Here is a 17724-nt window from a genome sequence, read left to right on the forward strand (position 1 = left end):
CAAAAGGCTCTGTTCTTGATACAGGTGCAGAGAAGGTATGGCCCATGGTCTGTATGTGATAGACAAGATATTTGTTGTATTCTGTGACCCCCAGGGTTTCACCTCTCCAATTTTTTTTTCTGCCAAAAATACTTTTTTGCTGCTCCTGGAAACTACTGGGAGTGACAGTTGGAGGACTTCCCCAACCCACGCAAAGCCCCTCAAATGCCCCAAAACCAAAACTGAGAAATAGACTGGAAACCACTTCAACTAGTATTTTTCTTTAAAGGCTGTGTACAACCTTTGGAGAGACTGACTATTTACATTTTCCCAACCCATCTTTCCAGATGTTTGTCAAATGAAGTTGGACATGTGTGAAAAAGTATTCTTGAAACTATAGCTCACTACAACAAATACTATATGCAGTGGTCCCTCCACATTCACAGGGGTTAGGGATGAGGGACCCCCATGAATGTGGAAAAACCACAAATAAAAAAACCCACTATTATTTTTACCTAGGAGGACACCTCTCTAGGCATCTCCAGGTCCTCCAGTGCAAGTCTATGTCAATATCTGCCAGACCCAAATGCCTAGAGAAGTGTTTTTTTTCTAGGAATCTCTATGTTCCCCAGCACAACTCTATGGTCAACATCTGGCAGAGTTGCATTGGAAAGCCTAGAGATTCCTAGAGAGAACGTATTAATCAAAACCACAAGTAATCAAATTTGCAAACGTCAAAGCCTCAAATATGGAGGGCCGACTGTGTAACCTTTAAGATAGCTGTGTTACATTAATTTTACAGTTGATTAATTGATATTAATAATTAACTTGGCATTGTACAATTAGGTATCATTCATGACTTGGCCCCAGTTTCACCCTGTTTCAGTCTTGTGCACCATCTAAACAGCTGAGGCTCTAAACGGGTTAAAAGTGCTTTATTTTGCCAGTGCAGACAACTCCTTAGCGTACTTGCTTGGAAGAGACTCTGCACATATGTGTGTGTGTCAGAACAGAACAAAATTTACAGGGCTTGTGTAGACTTGAACACACTGATACAACCAATACACAATTTTAATCATTCCCTTATTTATGTGATTAATAAAACCAATTCTGTTTTAATGCTTTCACAATGTTAGGGTTGGTGGTAATGATGTTTGCTGCTGGAGTTTTTATTCCCTACAGTATGTTAATATAGAAGAACGTGTGGGAATAGTAGGCTACACATTGCAAAATAAAATATTAGTACATCAAAATAATATGTTATAATCTGTTGCCTTTATTAATTCACAATCATTTTTATTCTCTCGCTTTCTCTTATAGTTTGAAAGATAGGTGCAACTTTTTTCTGAATTTGCAATTATGAATGTCAATGACTTTGTCATACTTCCTGGTTCAAAAACTGGAGTGTCTGTAAAACTGAAGGCAAAGTAAGTTCATTTCCCCTTAATTATTCTCAAGTGATTCTATAATGTTTCAGTTTTTAATTTACCATTTTAAATGCAAGCTGAGGCTACAATCTTAAAACCAATTTGTAGGAAATTAATTATATTGAAATAAATGTAAATGTGTTTAGAACTGCAGTAGCATGAACATTTGTGTTAATTCTTCGTAACGTCTCTTTTTTGTCACTTTCTTGTCTTGTCAGTTTAAAAACTGCTATAAAATTGCTTAAGATGTAGTGGTAGGAACATACTTATTTTCTTGAAGTTGTGTACCCAGGGGATAAGTATAATCCAGTTTCAAATCATCAGAATATAAACCTACCTATTTATGCACCATTCTGATTGTATGTTTTGCCTCCTTTATATTGAAGAAGAAAAATATAAAATATTCTGAAGTTAGTGTTTGAACTTTATTTCTTCAGAAGCATACGAGAACTGCAGTTGGAGAAAGTGCATCTGGAGCTTGAAAATAAGGAGATGGAGAAGAGACTGCAGCAACTGCAATCAAACATGAGTAGAGAAAAACAAGAAAGAGAGTAGGTAAAACTTTAAACATTGGAACTAAGGGGCTATACAGACTGCCCCAAAGGGCCCCTTTGCTGGCTGGATTGGGGCTGTGGCAATTTCACATCATGCCCTGATCATGCTGCTGGAGAGTGCAAAAAAGGAGCCGCAAATAGCAGTTTCTTTTTGTGCTCTCCAAGGGGCGCCATAGTTGCGGCAGTGTGACTTTATGATGCCCCTTTGGCACAACATCATGTAGATGCAGTGCCAGAATTGCGCTATGTTGGTGCACGCCATGTAGACTGGCGCGTGCCAAAATGGCACCCTAGGGGCAGAGTTGGGGCATCCAGTGTGAGGATGCTGTGTCCTAACTCTGGCCACAGGCTGGAACAAAGTGCCAGTCTGTATAGGCCCTAAGTGATTTAGTCATTTAAAAAAATTCTGGGAACTATTTGTAGTTATTAGTTTAATTATTTATTGTGTGCGCGCGTGTGTGTGTGCATGCACTAACACACACAACAACCCAAGTATTAGAACATAGCTTGAAAAGTTGAAGTCTATTTGTTCCTTTTCGGCAAGTGAACAATGCCATCAACATTGTGCTCATTTGGACTTCTCTTGGTTGCTGCTCTGTCTTTTCTGCCTGTAAATGGTTCTTTTACCACAGGGATGGGTAACTACTAAACAATACGGATGGGAGGGAGGATCTACAACCAAATTAAAATGTGAATTGCCATTCCTTGAGGTGTTAAACAGAGGCAATCAATCTTTCTTTCTTTTTTTTAGTTCTTGCTAAAAACAGTCCGTTTGTAGAGTCTGGATGTGTTAAGGGTGATGCAAACAGCTATGGGATTGACTTTCTTCACCATTGTTTCACAGTAAACTATTATCTATTCCCACAATTTTGAAATTTTCTTTGCAAAATTAGTTACTGGTTGCTTATGGTTGGTGGTGGATTTCTAGGTTATCTCCCCTGCTGAAAAGAAAATAATTTATGCTATGATTTTTAGGTGGGGGGAGGATCTAGTTTTTGGTGATGTACATGGCCAATAACAAGTTATACTGAGAAGAAAGACACCGAAAATTAAATTGGTTTAATTTAGTGAAGGCAGGCACTTATGGTACCCTTGGGATGTAGAATTCACAGGAATGGACCAAATGAGTCATCCTTCTTCCAGTACATATCAGTTGGATTGGAACACTAAAGATAAAACACTTAGCTTTATAAGTCTACACTACAAATCTACTCCTGATGTTAACAGTCTCAGATCCTTGGTTTTATGTGTTTTATTTCAGCTCTTCCACACCAAAATTAATGTGGTGTATGGAAAGTGGGGCGTGTGTTTACACATGGTATAATTATTGTATTTACATATTGTATAATTTAAAGCATAAGAAGGACCCATCAGTGTGTCCATGCTTGAACTAACATAGGGGAATCTGTGACCCAACTTTCCTTCCTTTTGGGGGATATAACACAAACTATAGGTCTGTTTTAAACATAAGAATCCCTCCCCCACCTTTCTGAAATAAGGGGCATAGAAAAACTTCATCCCCATTGAACAATATTTCTGTTCTAAAAACGTGAGCTAAAAAAATGTAGTCTAATGACAAAAACTGGAGGTCAGTTGAAATAAATTTTAAAAAGCACAAGCAGCACAAAACACTATTGAGTTCAACAGGCCAAAGACCTGAATAAAGAATTCTTGACCTGCTGCCAGAAGGCCATTAAACTGTTTAAAAAGTGACTCCCTACAGGGGAATGTCTAGACTGAGCACAGGTACTGAAAAGCCTCTCCCACTGTCTTCATTCTATTGCATCTCTACTATTTACCATCCCACTTTAAGTACTCCTCATACTTTAGATGAAATTGTTTTTCAGTTTGAAACTGGTTTAAAGTCTAGTGGCTGTTACTGGCTATAGGGGCATCAGAGATATCCTTTCATATCAATTTTACTCTTTCTGTATTTTTCTTTTTCTCTCCCCTCTGTATAGTGTAAGATACATCAACCTGTACTCTTTGGGTTTTTTTCCTCTCACCTTTAGTTCCTTATCCTTTTTAAACATAAGCTTTCAAAATACAAAGACATTAAAAACCCACTCCATCTCCTTGTCCTCTCCTTATCTCTCTGCTTTTCTGTCCTGATACATCCCTACCAGACACCTTCAGTTCTCCAGCTCCACCAACTTAATGTCTTGCTCACTTAGAAATGTTGCTGTTTCTCCTTTGCCAGCTCACATACTTGAAATGTCTCTTAAGATGCTTGGGTAATGCCACCACTCTTACTTGCTTCATATGAAGGTAGGATCTTCCCTTTTCCATAATAATCAGGCACTGTAACTGATTTTAGACTGTAAGCAAGCCACAGTAGGATAACTGGAATAAGCACATATTGCTTCACTGTTCTCCCCCTTCATCCCCTGTTCGAGATTTCAGATTGTAGATCCTTTAGGGGCAGAGATGTGGCTTTGCTTCTTCTATTCTGCAGAGTTCCACATACACTAATGTTACTGTGTAAATAAATAATACATTCATAAAATAATAACATAATTAAGAAACAGGAATTTTGCAAAAATGGATTCCCAAAACTATTTTGACATGAGATCACATCACAGCACTATGAGAAGCCACCATGATGGAATCTTTTGAGTGTTGGACTGAGACTTTGGAGAACAGGTTCAAATCCCTGATCTGCCATTGAAGCCCACTGAGGAAGGCAAATGAATAAATCTTGCCAAGAAAATCTCATGATGAGTTCACCTGAGAGTCCCCATAAGTTGGAAATGACTTGAAGGTGCATAACAGCAACAACACCACAGTACTTCTGATTGCACACTTTCTCATGGTTTGTTTGTATTCCAGAGGGCTATGAGTGGTTGACAGTTTTCTCTAAATGAGTTCATGATCATAGCTGTACAGTTGTGTTATCCACAGTTGGATAGTAGCTACTTGCTTCTGCATTAACACTATAATGTGCCAAAACTGTCCATGCTTCACTTCACAAGAGATGGTTTTTTACTCTTTTCCCATTTTTCATTCTATCTTCTTTATTAGTAGTGGCTGACAGTTAAGTGTATTTTTTTAGAGGTGCTGCATGCTCAGCTGGAAGGTGTCTTAGTGGGAACATAGTAGAAATTTCAGTTGCCATTCATATGGTCCAACAGACAAAGCTAATTTTAAATTGAACATGGCTCACCTGTTTATCTGTGCAAGAAGCTACATTAAAGGTTCTGGGATATTTCTGCTGTACATCCTCTGCCAACTCTGTAGACCTGCAAATTTCCAAAATGTTAATGACAGTAGGATGAAATGTACCTGCAAAAATGTTTTTCCTCCATGAAGAAAAACAGAATTTGGGGAAAACTGAAATAAATGCAGTACTTTTTTTCAGGTCAAACAACTGAACTAATTTTACTACTTGAGGAACATAAAATCCATCAGTCATAGTTTAGTTAGCCTATGAAAGTTTACTATTTGACATATTTGTAAAATTTAACTATGTAAAAACCTTTTCATATAAGAAAAATGTGAATACAATCTATACCAAAGAGAGCTGGAATGTGGAATATACCAAAACATTTCATGCTTCATTTTTTAACTGATGGTTTTTTTTACACTTTTCCATTTTTATGCTACCTAAGGTGTGTGTATGTGTGAATGTGTGTGAAAGGGAGAGGGAGAGAGAGAGAGAGAGAGAGCGAAGTGAAGACAGAAACCATAAATTTGTAAAGCACAGAGTGTACTATTTGTATGGAAACATCAGGGTTAGGTTATAAAAAATTAGAAATAAAGTTTAATTAAACTCTGAAAACACTGAACGCTTAATACATTATTGATAATTGTCATCATACATATTTATAGCATATTAACGATGGAGAGCAGGGGTAAGCAACTGCTAGGGATTATGCCACCTTCCTCCCCTCTCTCCCCTGCCCAATATATTGTTATTGTATGCCTTCAAGTGATTGCTGACTTGTGGCAACCCTAAGACATACTATCACAGGGTTTGCTTGACAAGATTTATTCAGCAGGCATTTGTCTTTTCCTTCTTAGGCTGAGAGAGTGAGACCTGCTCAGGGTCTCCCAGTGGGTTTCTATGGCTGAGCAAGGATTCATATCTGGTCTGTAGAGACATAGTCCAACACTCAAACCACTACAACAAGCCGTGTGTCTACAAAATATATACTCTATATACTCATATTTAAGACTAGAAATTTTAGTCCAAAAATTGATCCCAAAAAATTGAATTGACGTATCCATGGGGTAATGAAAGTACTGAACTTTAACTCTTATTTTTTTTTAAAAAAGAACAATTCCTTGGTGAAAGGCAAGAGTGTATTCTGTCCTGGAAGCACTGACTCCCCTCTAATCTGTCATCCATCCAGCCTTTAGTGTGAACACAAACAGTTGTGCCTGTTGTTATTTTGTAAGTTCTTTAGCATAATCTTCCTTTGCTTCATGCTTTAGATCATTTGTTTAGTGCCCCTCGATTTACCCATGGGTCATATCAAAATCCACAATTTTGGCCCCCAAATCTGCTTTTGAATTATACATGAGGTCAACTTATAGTGGAATATCTATGGTACTTCCATGGATTTGTTTTGCTACACATTGCTATGCGTACTCCCTGGGGCCATGTGGGACACTTTTACCAGATGTAGTGACCTCTGTGCTGTTCTAGGTCCATGAAAGGGCATTTTCTAACCATGAAGTAAACTAGAAATCATTTTTTGGTGCTGAATGGCTCTTGGAACTATGCATTATTGAGGGGAATAGAAACACCTCTGTGATTCATTATCTATCTACAGTAAGGGTGAGTAAAGTCTGCGTGTGAACTTCCAAATTCCATATAAACTTAAGATATGCAGATGCCACCATATTACTAGTGGAAAATAGCAAAGAACTGGAATTACTACTGGTAAAATCTAATGAAGAAAGTGCAAAAGCAGGGCTGCAGTTGAATATGAGTGTGCAGTTGGTTGTGAAATCTGAACAGTGAAGAAAGCAAACAGGAGGAAAAACAATTCATTTAAAAAGAGGTGCTGAAGTAGACCGTGGACTGTCAAAAAGACAAATAAATGGATCCAAGACCATATGAAGCCTGAACTTTACTAGAAGCCAAAATGAGTAAACTAGTTTTGAGATAATATTGCTCATTGAAAAAGTGATAATGCTTGATAATGTGGAAAGCAGTAGGAAAAGAGGATGGAGTGACTCAATCAGTCACAGCCTTGAGCTTGCAAGTCTGAGCAGGGCTGTCGATGACCAGGTCTCTAATTCATAGAGTTTCCATAGGTCAAAGATGCCTCGATGGCAGTTAGGAACATTATCTGGAGAAAACAGTCTCCTACTTCCACATTTTTTTCATTTTTTCCTGAGCATTCACATCTCTAACTACAACCGTTATCTTTTTCTTCTGCTGGGTTTCTGATATAGAATTCAATTTCAAGTACCCTCTCACCCACTGAACCTTACTCTTCATTCTTTCATGGTACTTCATTGTTCGTGAAAAGGTTGTTATCTTTTAATAGAATCTCAGTACCATATGAGTGCTAAGTGCATATGCATGCATTTACAAAAACACAAGAAAGTTGTAATTGTTCTGTATTTGATAGACTCCATTTATGAAGTCAGAATGTTTTGCAGACAAAGCACAACCTTGAATATCTGTAGCTCTTTTCATTTCAATTCTGAGACTCACTTTATTAACCTCTCTATATCGGTTTCCCTTTCCCTGTAATGTGAATAATAATGCTAACTTTCCTCTCTTGGAAGAGCTTTGTAAGGGTTTAGTCATTAGTGTTCTGCTGCACTTAGCAAGATATATAGTTCTATTTAAGTGTTAAGTGTTGCTAATTGTCTTGGATCATAGCCATTAATTTTTATACTATTTTCTGAAAGCATTTAATGCTGGATTCCAGCTCTGAGAAGTGGTTGGGATCCCTCTGTCTGTTTTTCTTCTTTAAATGATGCTCTGCAGTTTCTAATTCATTTAATTTTTTCCTGTTTACTTGCCGAGAAAAAGTTCATGCCACTGGCAGCAATTACGAATGCAGTTTTTCTCAACATGTTGTCTTTAAATGTTGGACTTCAGTTTTATGAACTCTGTAACCTGCTGCAGACCTGTCTCTTTAAGCTACAAACCCCATTTGAAAGGATAAGAGGGATTTTTTTTTCCAGCTTGGGAGCCTGATATGAGGGTCCTGATATGAGAGCCATCATGAGAAGGCATGAATCATCGGAAGAGGCAGTAATGTTGTGTGTGCTGCAGTTCTTCCATTGTAACGTCCACTGCAGCTCTTCCTTTTAATTTAATTTAATTTATTTATTTTATATTTATTAGAGTACTTATACCCCGCCCTTCAGCCCTAAAGCCTATCAGAGCAGCTTACAATTATTATTTTTAATTAGACGGTTCCCTGCCTTCAAGCTTACAATCTAAAAAAATGATTTTGCTGATGAGGTTCTCTTTGTGTATGAACTGACCATTTTTGTTGTTAATTGCCTTCACACTGATCTTGAACCATGGCGACCCTATGGATGAGACATCTCAAGGCCTCCCTGTCCTCTACTGCTCTGCCCAGCTCCTGCAAACTCATATTTGTGGTCCCTTTAATAAAGTGCATCCATCTAGCATGTGGCCTTCCTCTTTTTCTACTTCCCTCCGTCTTTCCTAACATTACTGCCTTTTCCGATGATTCATGCCTTCTCATGATGTGTCCAAAGTATGACAATCTAAGTATTGTCATCTTGGCTTCTAGGGATATTTCTGGCTTGATCTGCTTGAGGACCCATTTGTTTGTACTTTTGGTTGTCCATGGACTCCTTAGCCTTCTTCTCCAGCATCACATCTCACATTAGTTTACTTTCCTCCTATCTTTTTTGTTGACTATCCAGCTCTCACATCCATACATGGTAATAGGGAATACAATGGCTTGTATGATTCTGACTTTTGTGCTGAGTTGTATGTATTTGCATTTTAGGATCTTTTCTAGTTCTTTCATAGCTGTTCTCCCCATTTTCAATCTTCTTCTGATTTCCTGGCTGCATTCCTCATTCCGATCAGTGTTTGATCCCAGATATAAGAACTCTTTTAATATTTCTATTTCCTCATTGTCTCGTATGAATGTGTGTAAGTTCTCTGTGGTCATTTTTGTTTTTTTTTATGTTCAACAGTAAGCCTGCTTTTGCACTTTCTTCTTTGATCTTCTTTAGTAGTTGTTCCAGGTCTGTGAGGTTCTCTGCTAGTATTATGGCATCATCATCATATCTCAGATTATTGATATTTTTTCCTCCTATTTTCACTTCTCCCTCTTCCATGTCCAAGCCCGCTTTCCTTACAATATGTTCTGTATATAAGTTGAATAGGTAGGGTGATCGGATCCAGCCTTGTCTGACTCCTTTGCCAATTGGGAACCATCCTGTTTCTCCTTATTCTGTCCTGACAGTAGCCTCTTGTCCTGAATACAGATTCCTCATTAGGACTATCAGATGTGTTGGCACTCCCATGTCTTTAAGGGACCATACAAACACAGAATGTGCAGAACAGCAGGTGATAGCAGGCTCTGTCCCAGACCTACTTAAAAATAAGAACAAAAAATAAAACAACAAAAACAAAACCACAAGCCTTTCTCAGGAGCTAACTAGAATTTACATACAAATGCATATAGCAAAATTCTTAAAGTAGGACTTCCTCTCCCTCTCCTCCACACTACAGTCTTCTGTGTCTCTTCTAGATCTGCTTTAGAGGGTCTCCCAGTCCTTTTGGAGCAGATTTGGTGTGTATATTGGAAAGGCGAATCTTTTTTTTTTTCTTTTTCTTTTTACTAGTGTGGCTATTTTACAGATGGGTGGATATAGTTGTAATTCTCACAACAAGAGTGGCAACCAAGTTGTTAAACCTCAACTGTCAACAGTATTTACCATCACTTAGACTTACTAAGGGACTGCAGGGAGTTGCATTCCAATAACATATATGTGGAGGGCTACATGATTCCCATCTTTGCTTTACAACAAAAGTATAAGATAAATAGTATTATCGTTTGTATTGCAGATAGGTTGTGTGGAACAACTGAGGCTGAGAGAGAGGCTTCTCTAAGGCTACCTTTTAAATTCCTGCAAGAGGCAGGGATTGATCAGGGGACTTTCCAATTCAGTGTTCAGATTTCTTAGCAGTGTAATGTTATATTAGGTATATCCTGATACATTTAGCTAGATATATTGAGTTGACTGAAGAACATAATGGTATTAATTGGTCTAGAGCCTTTATGGAAGGTCTTAAGGAACAGATGTTGAGGTCCCATCTTTCTCAGTTCCTTTCCTAAATAGAAAAACAAAACAAAAAGAAAACTATATTTGGTGTGAAGGCAAACCTAGTTACCAGAATAGCTCCAAATAAATGAATGATTTCCTCATCCTGTGTTGGAAACTCTCTGCCAAGCTTACTGTTTCGCTCTCAGTTTAGTTTGATAGCAGTCAAAAAGGTAAAAATTGTAGTTTTCACCTTCTTGCTCTGAGAGCCATTAGGGCTGAAGGGCGGGGTATAAATACCGTAAATAAATAAATAAATAAATAAATAAATAAATAAATAAATAAATTCTCTGTTCTCATAGCATCATATATAGAATCATTATGTTGTTTTTTGTTGCTTTTTTACATTTTTGCAAGCCTGTTTGACGTATTGGCAAAGCAAGGGAAAGGGGAACAATATGTACCCTATAAATGTATGTTTTATTTTGCTTTTATTTGGGAAAAAAAAAACCTCTTTGGATCTTTTTTGTAGACGAGCAAATGCATATCACTGGAAGTCAGGTCAGGCTGGTATGAGTTTACAGCCCCAGATATTGTCACAAAACAAAGAAAATTTTGGAAAGGTAAGAATATTCTTAGAAATTCAGTAGACTAGATTTATCAGTGCCGGTCTGAAAGCCATTAATTCAAACATGTACCCATCTATTTTCTCATTCCTTTAAAATGCATTAATGCTCATAAAGCAGTGGTTCTCAACCTTCCTAATGCCACAACCTTTTAATACAGTTCCTCATGTTGTGGTGACCCCCAACTATAAAATTATTTTCGTCTTGGTTCCTAAGACCATTGGAAATATGTGTTTTCCGATGGTCTTAGGTGACCCCTGTGAAAAGCCGTTCAACCCCCAAAGGGGTCACGACCCACAGGTTGGAAAACGCTGTCATAAAGGAAAAGTACAGCACATAGCTCTCATTGCACTCCATGGATCGAAATGACTTCAGTTCTGAGTCACTTCTCATTTGAGGAGAAAAACAAGGCCCTCGTGGGCCTAAAACTGATGGGGTGAGATCCCAACTGTGTTCCCCTAGGTTGCATCCACACTGCAGAAATGATATAGTTTGACACCACTTTAACTTCTATAGCTCAGTGCTATGGAATTCTGGAACTGTAGTTTTGTGAGACATTTAACCTTCTCTGACAGAGAGCTCTGGTGCCAAAAACAGACCAGAATTCCATAGCTAACATAGTCATGGTAGTTAAAGTGGTGTTCAACTGGATTATTTCTGCAGTGTGGATGTAGATTGGCCATTTAGAGGCAAAGGATTTTGAAGAGGGGAGGCTGGAGGGGAAGTGCCCCTCTTGTGGTGTAACCCTCTTGAACTTGATCATCTGGAGTGGGGCAATGCATTTTTTTCCTAAGAGAAATTTGTTTTGAAACAATATTGGCGGAACAAATTAAAACTAACCCCAAACCTGAAGAAATATATTGCCTCATTATCAGCATAACGCTTATGTTTGTCTCCTCTGAAATAGGGTGCTTTGAGTGGGGTTTACTCCAAAGTAAGTGTTTATGAGATCAAAGGCTGAAATTCGGAATTGCAGCTCATATTAAAGTTATTTTTCTTACCTGAAAATAATTCAGGATAATTACACTCTTATTGTGAAGTTGAAAAGGATTTCACGGCCAGCATTCATAGTTTTCTGTGGGTTCACAAAATCACTTCCTTTCAACCAACAATATATATACCCCACTTTCTTCCATGTCAGCATTCTCTGAAGATGCCAGCCACAGCTGCTGGCAAAACATCAGGAATAAACTCTTCCAGTACACGACCTCATAGCCCCCCCCCCAACACACAAAAAACACTCTTATTCTTCAGTTATTATTACTACTGCTGATTTTTCCATTCTGCCAGTTTTACTGCCTTTGGAATTGTAACATAAAAGAAAAGTCCTCAAAGTTATTTTGTATTCCAAAAGATTTGTTGTTTAACCTCAGAGATGTAATCACTTATATGAACTTGATAAAGACCATTCATTGGCATGAATCTTTACCAGAACTCTAGTTGTGTTTATGGTGGATTACATTGTTAGATGTGTTATTTCTATATGACACATGTATATTTGTATATATTTTGATACAAAGAAGCATGTTGTATGTGATTGGGATCACATATTCTGTACAAATATATGCCACTTAATTTTGTTTGTATGTTTAGGCAATTGCTTCACCACTTGTGTGCCTGTTGTGAGGTAAAACAAAAAAGTCAGTGTAATTAAAAGGAAATTCATGAATAGGCATAAAATCTTTGCAGTATTTTGATCAATCTAACTGAAATATTCCTTTTAAAAACAGATTTCTTCAGGCAAAGTAAAATTGAAGATTCTCAAAGAACAAGTTCAAGGTAATGATATTTTAGTACTGAAAACATCATGGTATGCTGAAAGCTGGAGCTGTTGGTTCAGGATGGGGTTTGGGGAAATTTTTGAACAACAGCTTGGATTCATGTTAAAATAGTTAGTTTGGGACTTGACATATAGGAACCATTCTTCCCCACCTTAATAAAACGACAAAGAGCTAAGAACTTTACTGTGAAATAGTAGTATTAACTGTAATAATATTATTGACAATCTATTTATAAAATAAGGTCCAGAAGATAATTTTCACACCCTTAAGTGGCCAAAACTATTTTAAAAGATTGATTGTACTTGTAATGCCCTATTATTACATAGTGAAATTGCAAACTGAAATCTTGGTCACCTAAGTGAGAGGCTTTCATTTAAACAGAAAGGAGATCTTTTATTTAATTCTGTGACTAGGATATAAATTCATTTTGGTGCTCTGAATTCACTTGGGGGCTATGGTTGGTTTCAGTGTAATAATACTAGGAAAACTTTAAAGAACCTCCTTCCTGCTATTCACTGTCAATGTCATGAACCATGCTGCTTGCAGTTTGCCTTCCCTTGGCTAATCTCTGCTACATTTTCCAGTTCCAGAGCCAGCTAAAAAGACACATACATGTAAATTAATGAATGTTGCAACAGAGGAAAAACCTAAAGTTAAGGGGAAAGCATGTGGTCAATGTGAAACAAAGACTGCACTACTGGTAAGTAAATAGAACAAATAAAGAATAGTCATATTTTGACTCTAGGAAAAAAGATGAAAGAGTGTTTGATGGAAAAGATGTAAAAAAACCCCAGTTTATGTATAAAATATCAGACTTCTTGTCTAAAATATTTGTGAAAACCAGCTAAATAACACCATCATAGCAATTAGTCCTTGTCTAGATTTTCTTTCAAGTATTTCAAAATATCTAAGATATTCTGTACAAATTAGTCCAAAACACTGAATGTAATTGTCACTGAAAATTACTGTTCATGTCAGATAGCATGTCATTCACAAATATATTTTTGCTGATTATAAGATGAAGAAAAGCATAGTGCATTTAAGGACAGTTCCTGCAGAACAAAGTATATATCATGTACAAGATAAAATTGAAAATAGAGTTTTTGTCACATTTTAAGAAATTCTCAGGCAGTTGAAATATTTTATAAAATAGAATGCTGGTGATTACAAGGAGGAATACTTGTATAATCCTTTTCCTAACCGTACTGTCCTTTCTTAACATCGGTCAACTGTTTTACAGTTATTAATACCAATAAATTGCCTGACAGGACAGTAGGCTGTATATGTAGAATGTCCTGCCAAGCACTACTTCTTCCTCTGTCTCTCTGTGATGCACTTGCTCAATCTGTTCTCAACAGATCAGATGGGATCATTTATAATGCTTGTGCTTGATACTCATAACTTTTCAAATGTCCTTTCTACACTTTCTGCCTAGACGTTCAACATTTCTGCATGCACCACTGTTAGGCAAAAGCAATCCCTAGATCTTGTGCTTTTTCAGTACACTTATTTTGAGTCTTTAAAGCCAATAAAAGTTCAGAAAAGCTTTCTGAGACCCTGATTTCACACTGAATAGTTGTTATCTTTGAAACAGAGTGCCTCTCAAGTTACCCTTTGCTTAGTTGCTCTCATTTTACATCATTGCTATTAGCAAGATCTATGAGCCATCTATATGCCATACAACTGAAGGGTTGGGGTCAAATGGACTTAATGTATACTACATTTCAACATTTACAGATGACTGCTGTATGTTCAGCAGCAAAGGTTATACACCAAGGAATTTGGAGCTGTAATATTTCAGTCAATGGTCTCTGAGACTTTTCTCAGAAAAGAGGACAAATTCTTTCTTCACATAGTTTTATCAAATGAGTTGCAAAATACTTAGGTATGAGTACCTACACTGACACAGTTATACTAATGTAGGATGCAACAATGAGTAAAAGGAGCATGGCCACATTGGTCACAGTGTAAAGAAAGTCAATTGATTGTGATGGTTGTTAGAAGATGCCATCTCAAAAAGCCTATTTCTCTAATACCTGCCTTGGTGATGGGGATTCTTCATAGCTACAAGTGCTTTGGGAAGGCTGGTTTGCTAAATCACTTGTCCTGTGACAAAATCACCTCTTGTAGGTAATGCAAGCTTACTCTCAAGAGTAGATCACAGAAACCTTCGGACAATATAGTCATGCTTTTCTTAAGTCTTACTGATTTCGCTGATTGTATTCTCAGCAAGAAGTTTGGATCTGAACCAATGCATATAAAAATGAGTTCAGTGAAGGAAAGTGTTTACCTTTAGTCTAGAAATTAAATCTGATGCTGCTTCTTCATCTGTTTAAATTTCAAACTGGATTTGTCATAGACTTTCTGCAGGCACATAGAGGCAATGGTTTTCTTAATAGAAATGACATTGTAATTTGTTTTCTTCCATTTTGGGGTCAAAGAATGATAAGCAATTTAATAAATGTAAACCAAAATCATGTACACATTTCTCCATTTAATTCGATAGGGTTGACTTCTGAGAATGCATGTGTGGCCTTGTTCTATTGCTTTTACATCCTTAATTTCTTTTTCTCTAGGTGTGCTTGGAGTGTGGAGAGGACTACTGTCCTGCCTGTTTTGCCAGAGTACACCAGAAGGGGGCACTAAAGCTCCACAGAACAACTTCTTTGCAGGTACGCTCTATTCCCCCCCCCCCCCCACACACACACAAATCCTGTTCTTATAATTGTAAAACCTTTCCCTCCCAAGAAAGAACATTTAAACAGTTTTAGCAGCTCTTTTTATTGTCATATGTAGAATGTTTTTGTAAGGATAGGATCATGTTTTGGATTTATTCTTACTGAAGTTTTTTATATGGAAACAATCACTGTATAGTAGAGAAACCAGAGGACAAAGTGGAAACAAAAGTCCAAATTTACATTTTAAAGCTCCTATTCTTACTCAGCTAATGCAAATAATTATAATTGCTTACAGTGCTTGAAAAAGAGTAAGTGGACTGAGATAACAATATTTTTGTTTTGTTGTAGTTCAGTTCTCAGTGACTAGTCTGGTCATCTGAGGAGTTTGTCTGGCTCAGCAGAATAGCAGAAATATCTTAGACATAATTTTTTTCACTGTCACAGGGTCCAGGCTTTGTATTCATTTCTGAGCTCTAGTGTTCAGCTAATCATTTAGTTTACACAATTTGAATGAAAGATGGGAATTGTGTGGCCTTCTCCCTGTTGGAATTTTCCACCCCTGACCTTTCTCCAAGGCTTGAACAGCAAATTTCGTCTTGTCTCACAGTTGTCTTGCAGTGGATAAGCCACTGGCGTTTGAAGCTCAACATGTCCAAGACAGAGCTTCTTGTCTCTCCTCCTAAGTCAACACTCCTTTTCTGTCTCTGTGGACAACATTTCTATTCAACCAGTCCAGCAAGCCTGTAGTCTTGGTTTTATCTTTGATTCTTCTCTGTCATGTATCCCTCAGATCCAGACCACAGCCAAGTCTTGTAGATTCTTTTTATACAATATTGCCAAAATCCAACCATATCTCTCCACCTCTACTGCCAGGATTCTGGTCCATGCCCTAGTGGTCTCACGACTTGATTTTTGTAACATTCTCCTGGCTAGGCTTCCTCTTTCTCACCTCTGTCCTTTAATTCCTCTCCAGCATTCAGGTGCATGCATTATCACATCCACCCACCACTCTGACCATATCTCTGCTTTGTTGGCATCCCTTCACTGGCTTCCCCTCCCTTTCCTTATTCAGTATAAGCTCCTGCTGTCGACGTTTAAAGCCCTCCATGGGCTGGCCCCTCCTTATTTATCAGAATTCTTTCTCCTCTCCTCCCACTCGGGCCCTCCGTTCTGGTAGTCAGGGTCGGCTGTCCCAGCCTAGGATTTTCTCTGCCCCATCTCAGATTCACCCCTTTTCACTTGCTGCCCCTCACTCCTGGAACCTTCTTCCCCCATGAGCAAGGGCCATCACTTCTTTAACCAGCTTCAAAACGGAGTTGAAGACCATCCTGTTCAGAGAAGCGTTCCTAGGCATTGCGTGATTATCATTTGCTATTTGATGTTCTTTTTTGTTGCCTGTTTTACTGAACCATTTCCTGTATTGCTATGTATTTTATATGTATTATCCTATTATTTCTTAGATTGTACGCCATAGGCAGGTTTACTCTTATCTATTTATTGTTTGTATGTACAGCGCTGTGCAAATCTACAGTGCTATATAAATAATAATAATAATAATAATTGTATTTCCAAGCAACTTGGCCACTGTAGTTAAATGTGAGTAACTTGTGGAACTGTAGTTCAGCAACATCTAGAACGCTGCATAGGTTCCACACCTAACTTAGGCTGACTGTCCACTCTACCTGGCTCAGGAGGACCTTGAAACAGTGGTACATGCGCTAGTAACTTCTTGTTTAGATTTCTGTAATGCACTCTACATGGGGCTACCTTTGTACCAAATACGGAAGCTTCAAATGATTCAAAATGTTGCGGCCAGATTGATCACTAAAACATCTAGATCAGAACATATCACACCGATATTAAAATCTTTACACTGCCTACCGATCAGCTTCCGGGCTCAATACAAAGCGTTGGTTATTACCTTTAAAGCCCTACATGGCTCAGGCCCAAGTTACTTGAAGGAACGCCTTTTCCTACACAATCTGCCCTGCACACTCAGAATATCTGGAAAGATATTACTAGAGAACCCAAAAATCAGACTGAAATCGACCTATGACAGGACATTTACTGCTGCTGCCCCCAGACTTTGGAACAACCTGCCGGAGGAGATCTGTCGCATCAACACCCTAGATGCTTTTAAGAAAGCACTTAAGACGGATCTCTTCCGGCGGGCTTATCCATTTGATCCACCATAATGGAACCTCAGTAATACCCTATCTTCCACTAATTTTATATAGGTATTGACTGTATTAATTTTATGAGTTTGTCTTGTTCATTAATTGATGCAATTTTAGATAATTTGTGCTTGTTGTAATGCTGATTTTATGTGTTGTACTCCCGCCTTCATCCATGGGGAGAAGCGGGAAATATAAATAAAGATATTATTATTATTATTATTATTATTATTATTAGTGGAGGGGAATGATCAGGTTGGAAGAATATTACAAATTGGTCCTCCTCAT

At 37.8% G+C, this 17724-nt stretch overlaps 1 protein-coding gene across 7 annotated transcripts in view; it reads left to right on the plus strand.

Moving 5' to 3' along the window:
• LOC149318042 (zinc finger B-box domain-containing protein 1-like) overlaps positions 1 to 17724 on the plus strand; it is a 51853-nt gene that overhangs the window by 4313 nt on the left and 29816 nt on the right. For 5 of the 7 annotated variants that reach the window (XR_016279960.1, XM_089508906.1, XM_089508909.1 and 2 more), the window contains exons 2-7: positions 1300 to 1406; positions 1844 to 1957; positions 10710 to 10800; positions 12534 to 12582; positions 13169 to 13284; positions 15161 to 15256. Coding sequence is in view for 6 of the 7 variants with exons in the window: in XM_089508906.1 (XP_089365032.1) it covers positions 1339 to 1406; positions 1844 to 1957; positions 10710 to 10800; positions 12534 to 12582; positions 13169 to 13284; positions 15161 to 15256 (534 nt within the window). In the remaining variant the exon portion in view is untranslated. Of the gene's footprint in view, positions 1 to 1299; positions 1407 to 1843; positions 1962 to 10709; positions 10801 to 12533; positions 12583 to 13168; positions 13285 to 15160; positions 15257 to 17724 lie in introns of those variants that run through there. The other 2 variants (XM_089508910.1, XM_089508911.1) reach the window with 2 other exon arrangements.

The sequence above is a fragment of the Sceloporus occidentalis genome, unplaced genomic scaffold, assembly GCF_023333645.1.
Source record: "Sceloporus occidentalis isolate IW3139 unplaced genomic scaffold, rSceOcc1.0.p SCAF_2, whole genome shotgun sequence".
Lineage (NCBI taxonomy): Eukaryota > Metazoa > Chordata > Lepidosauria > Squamata > Phrynosomatidae > Sceloporus > Sceloporus occidentalis.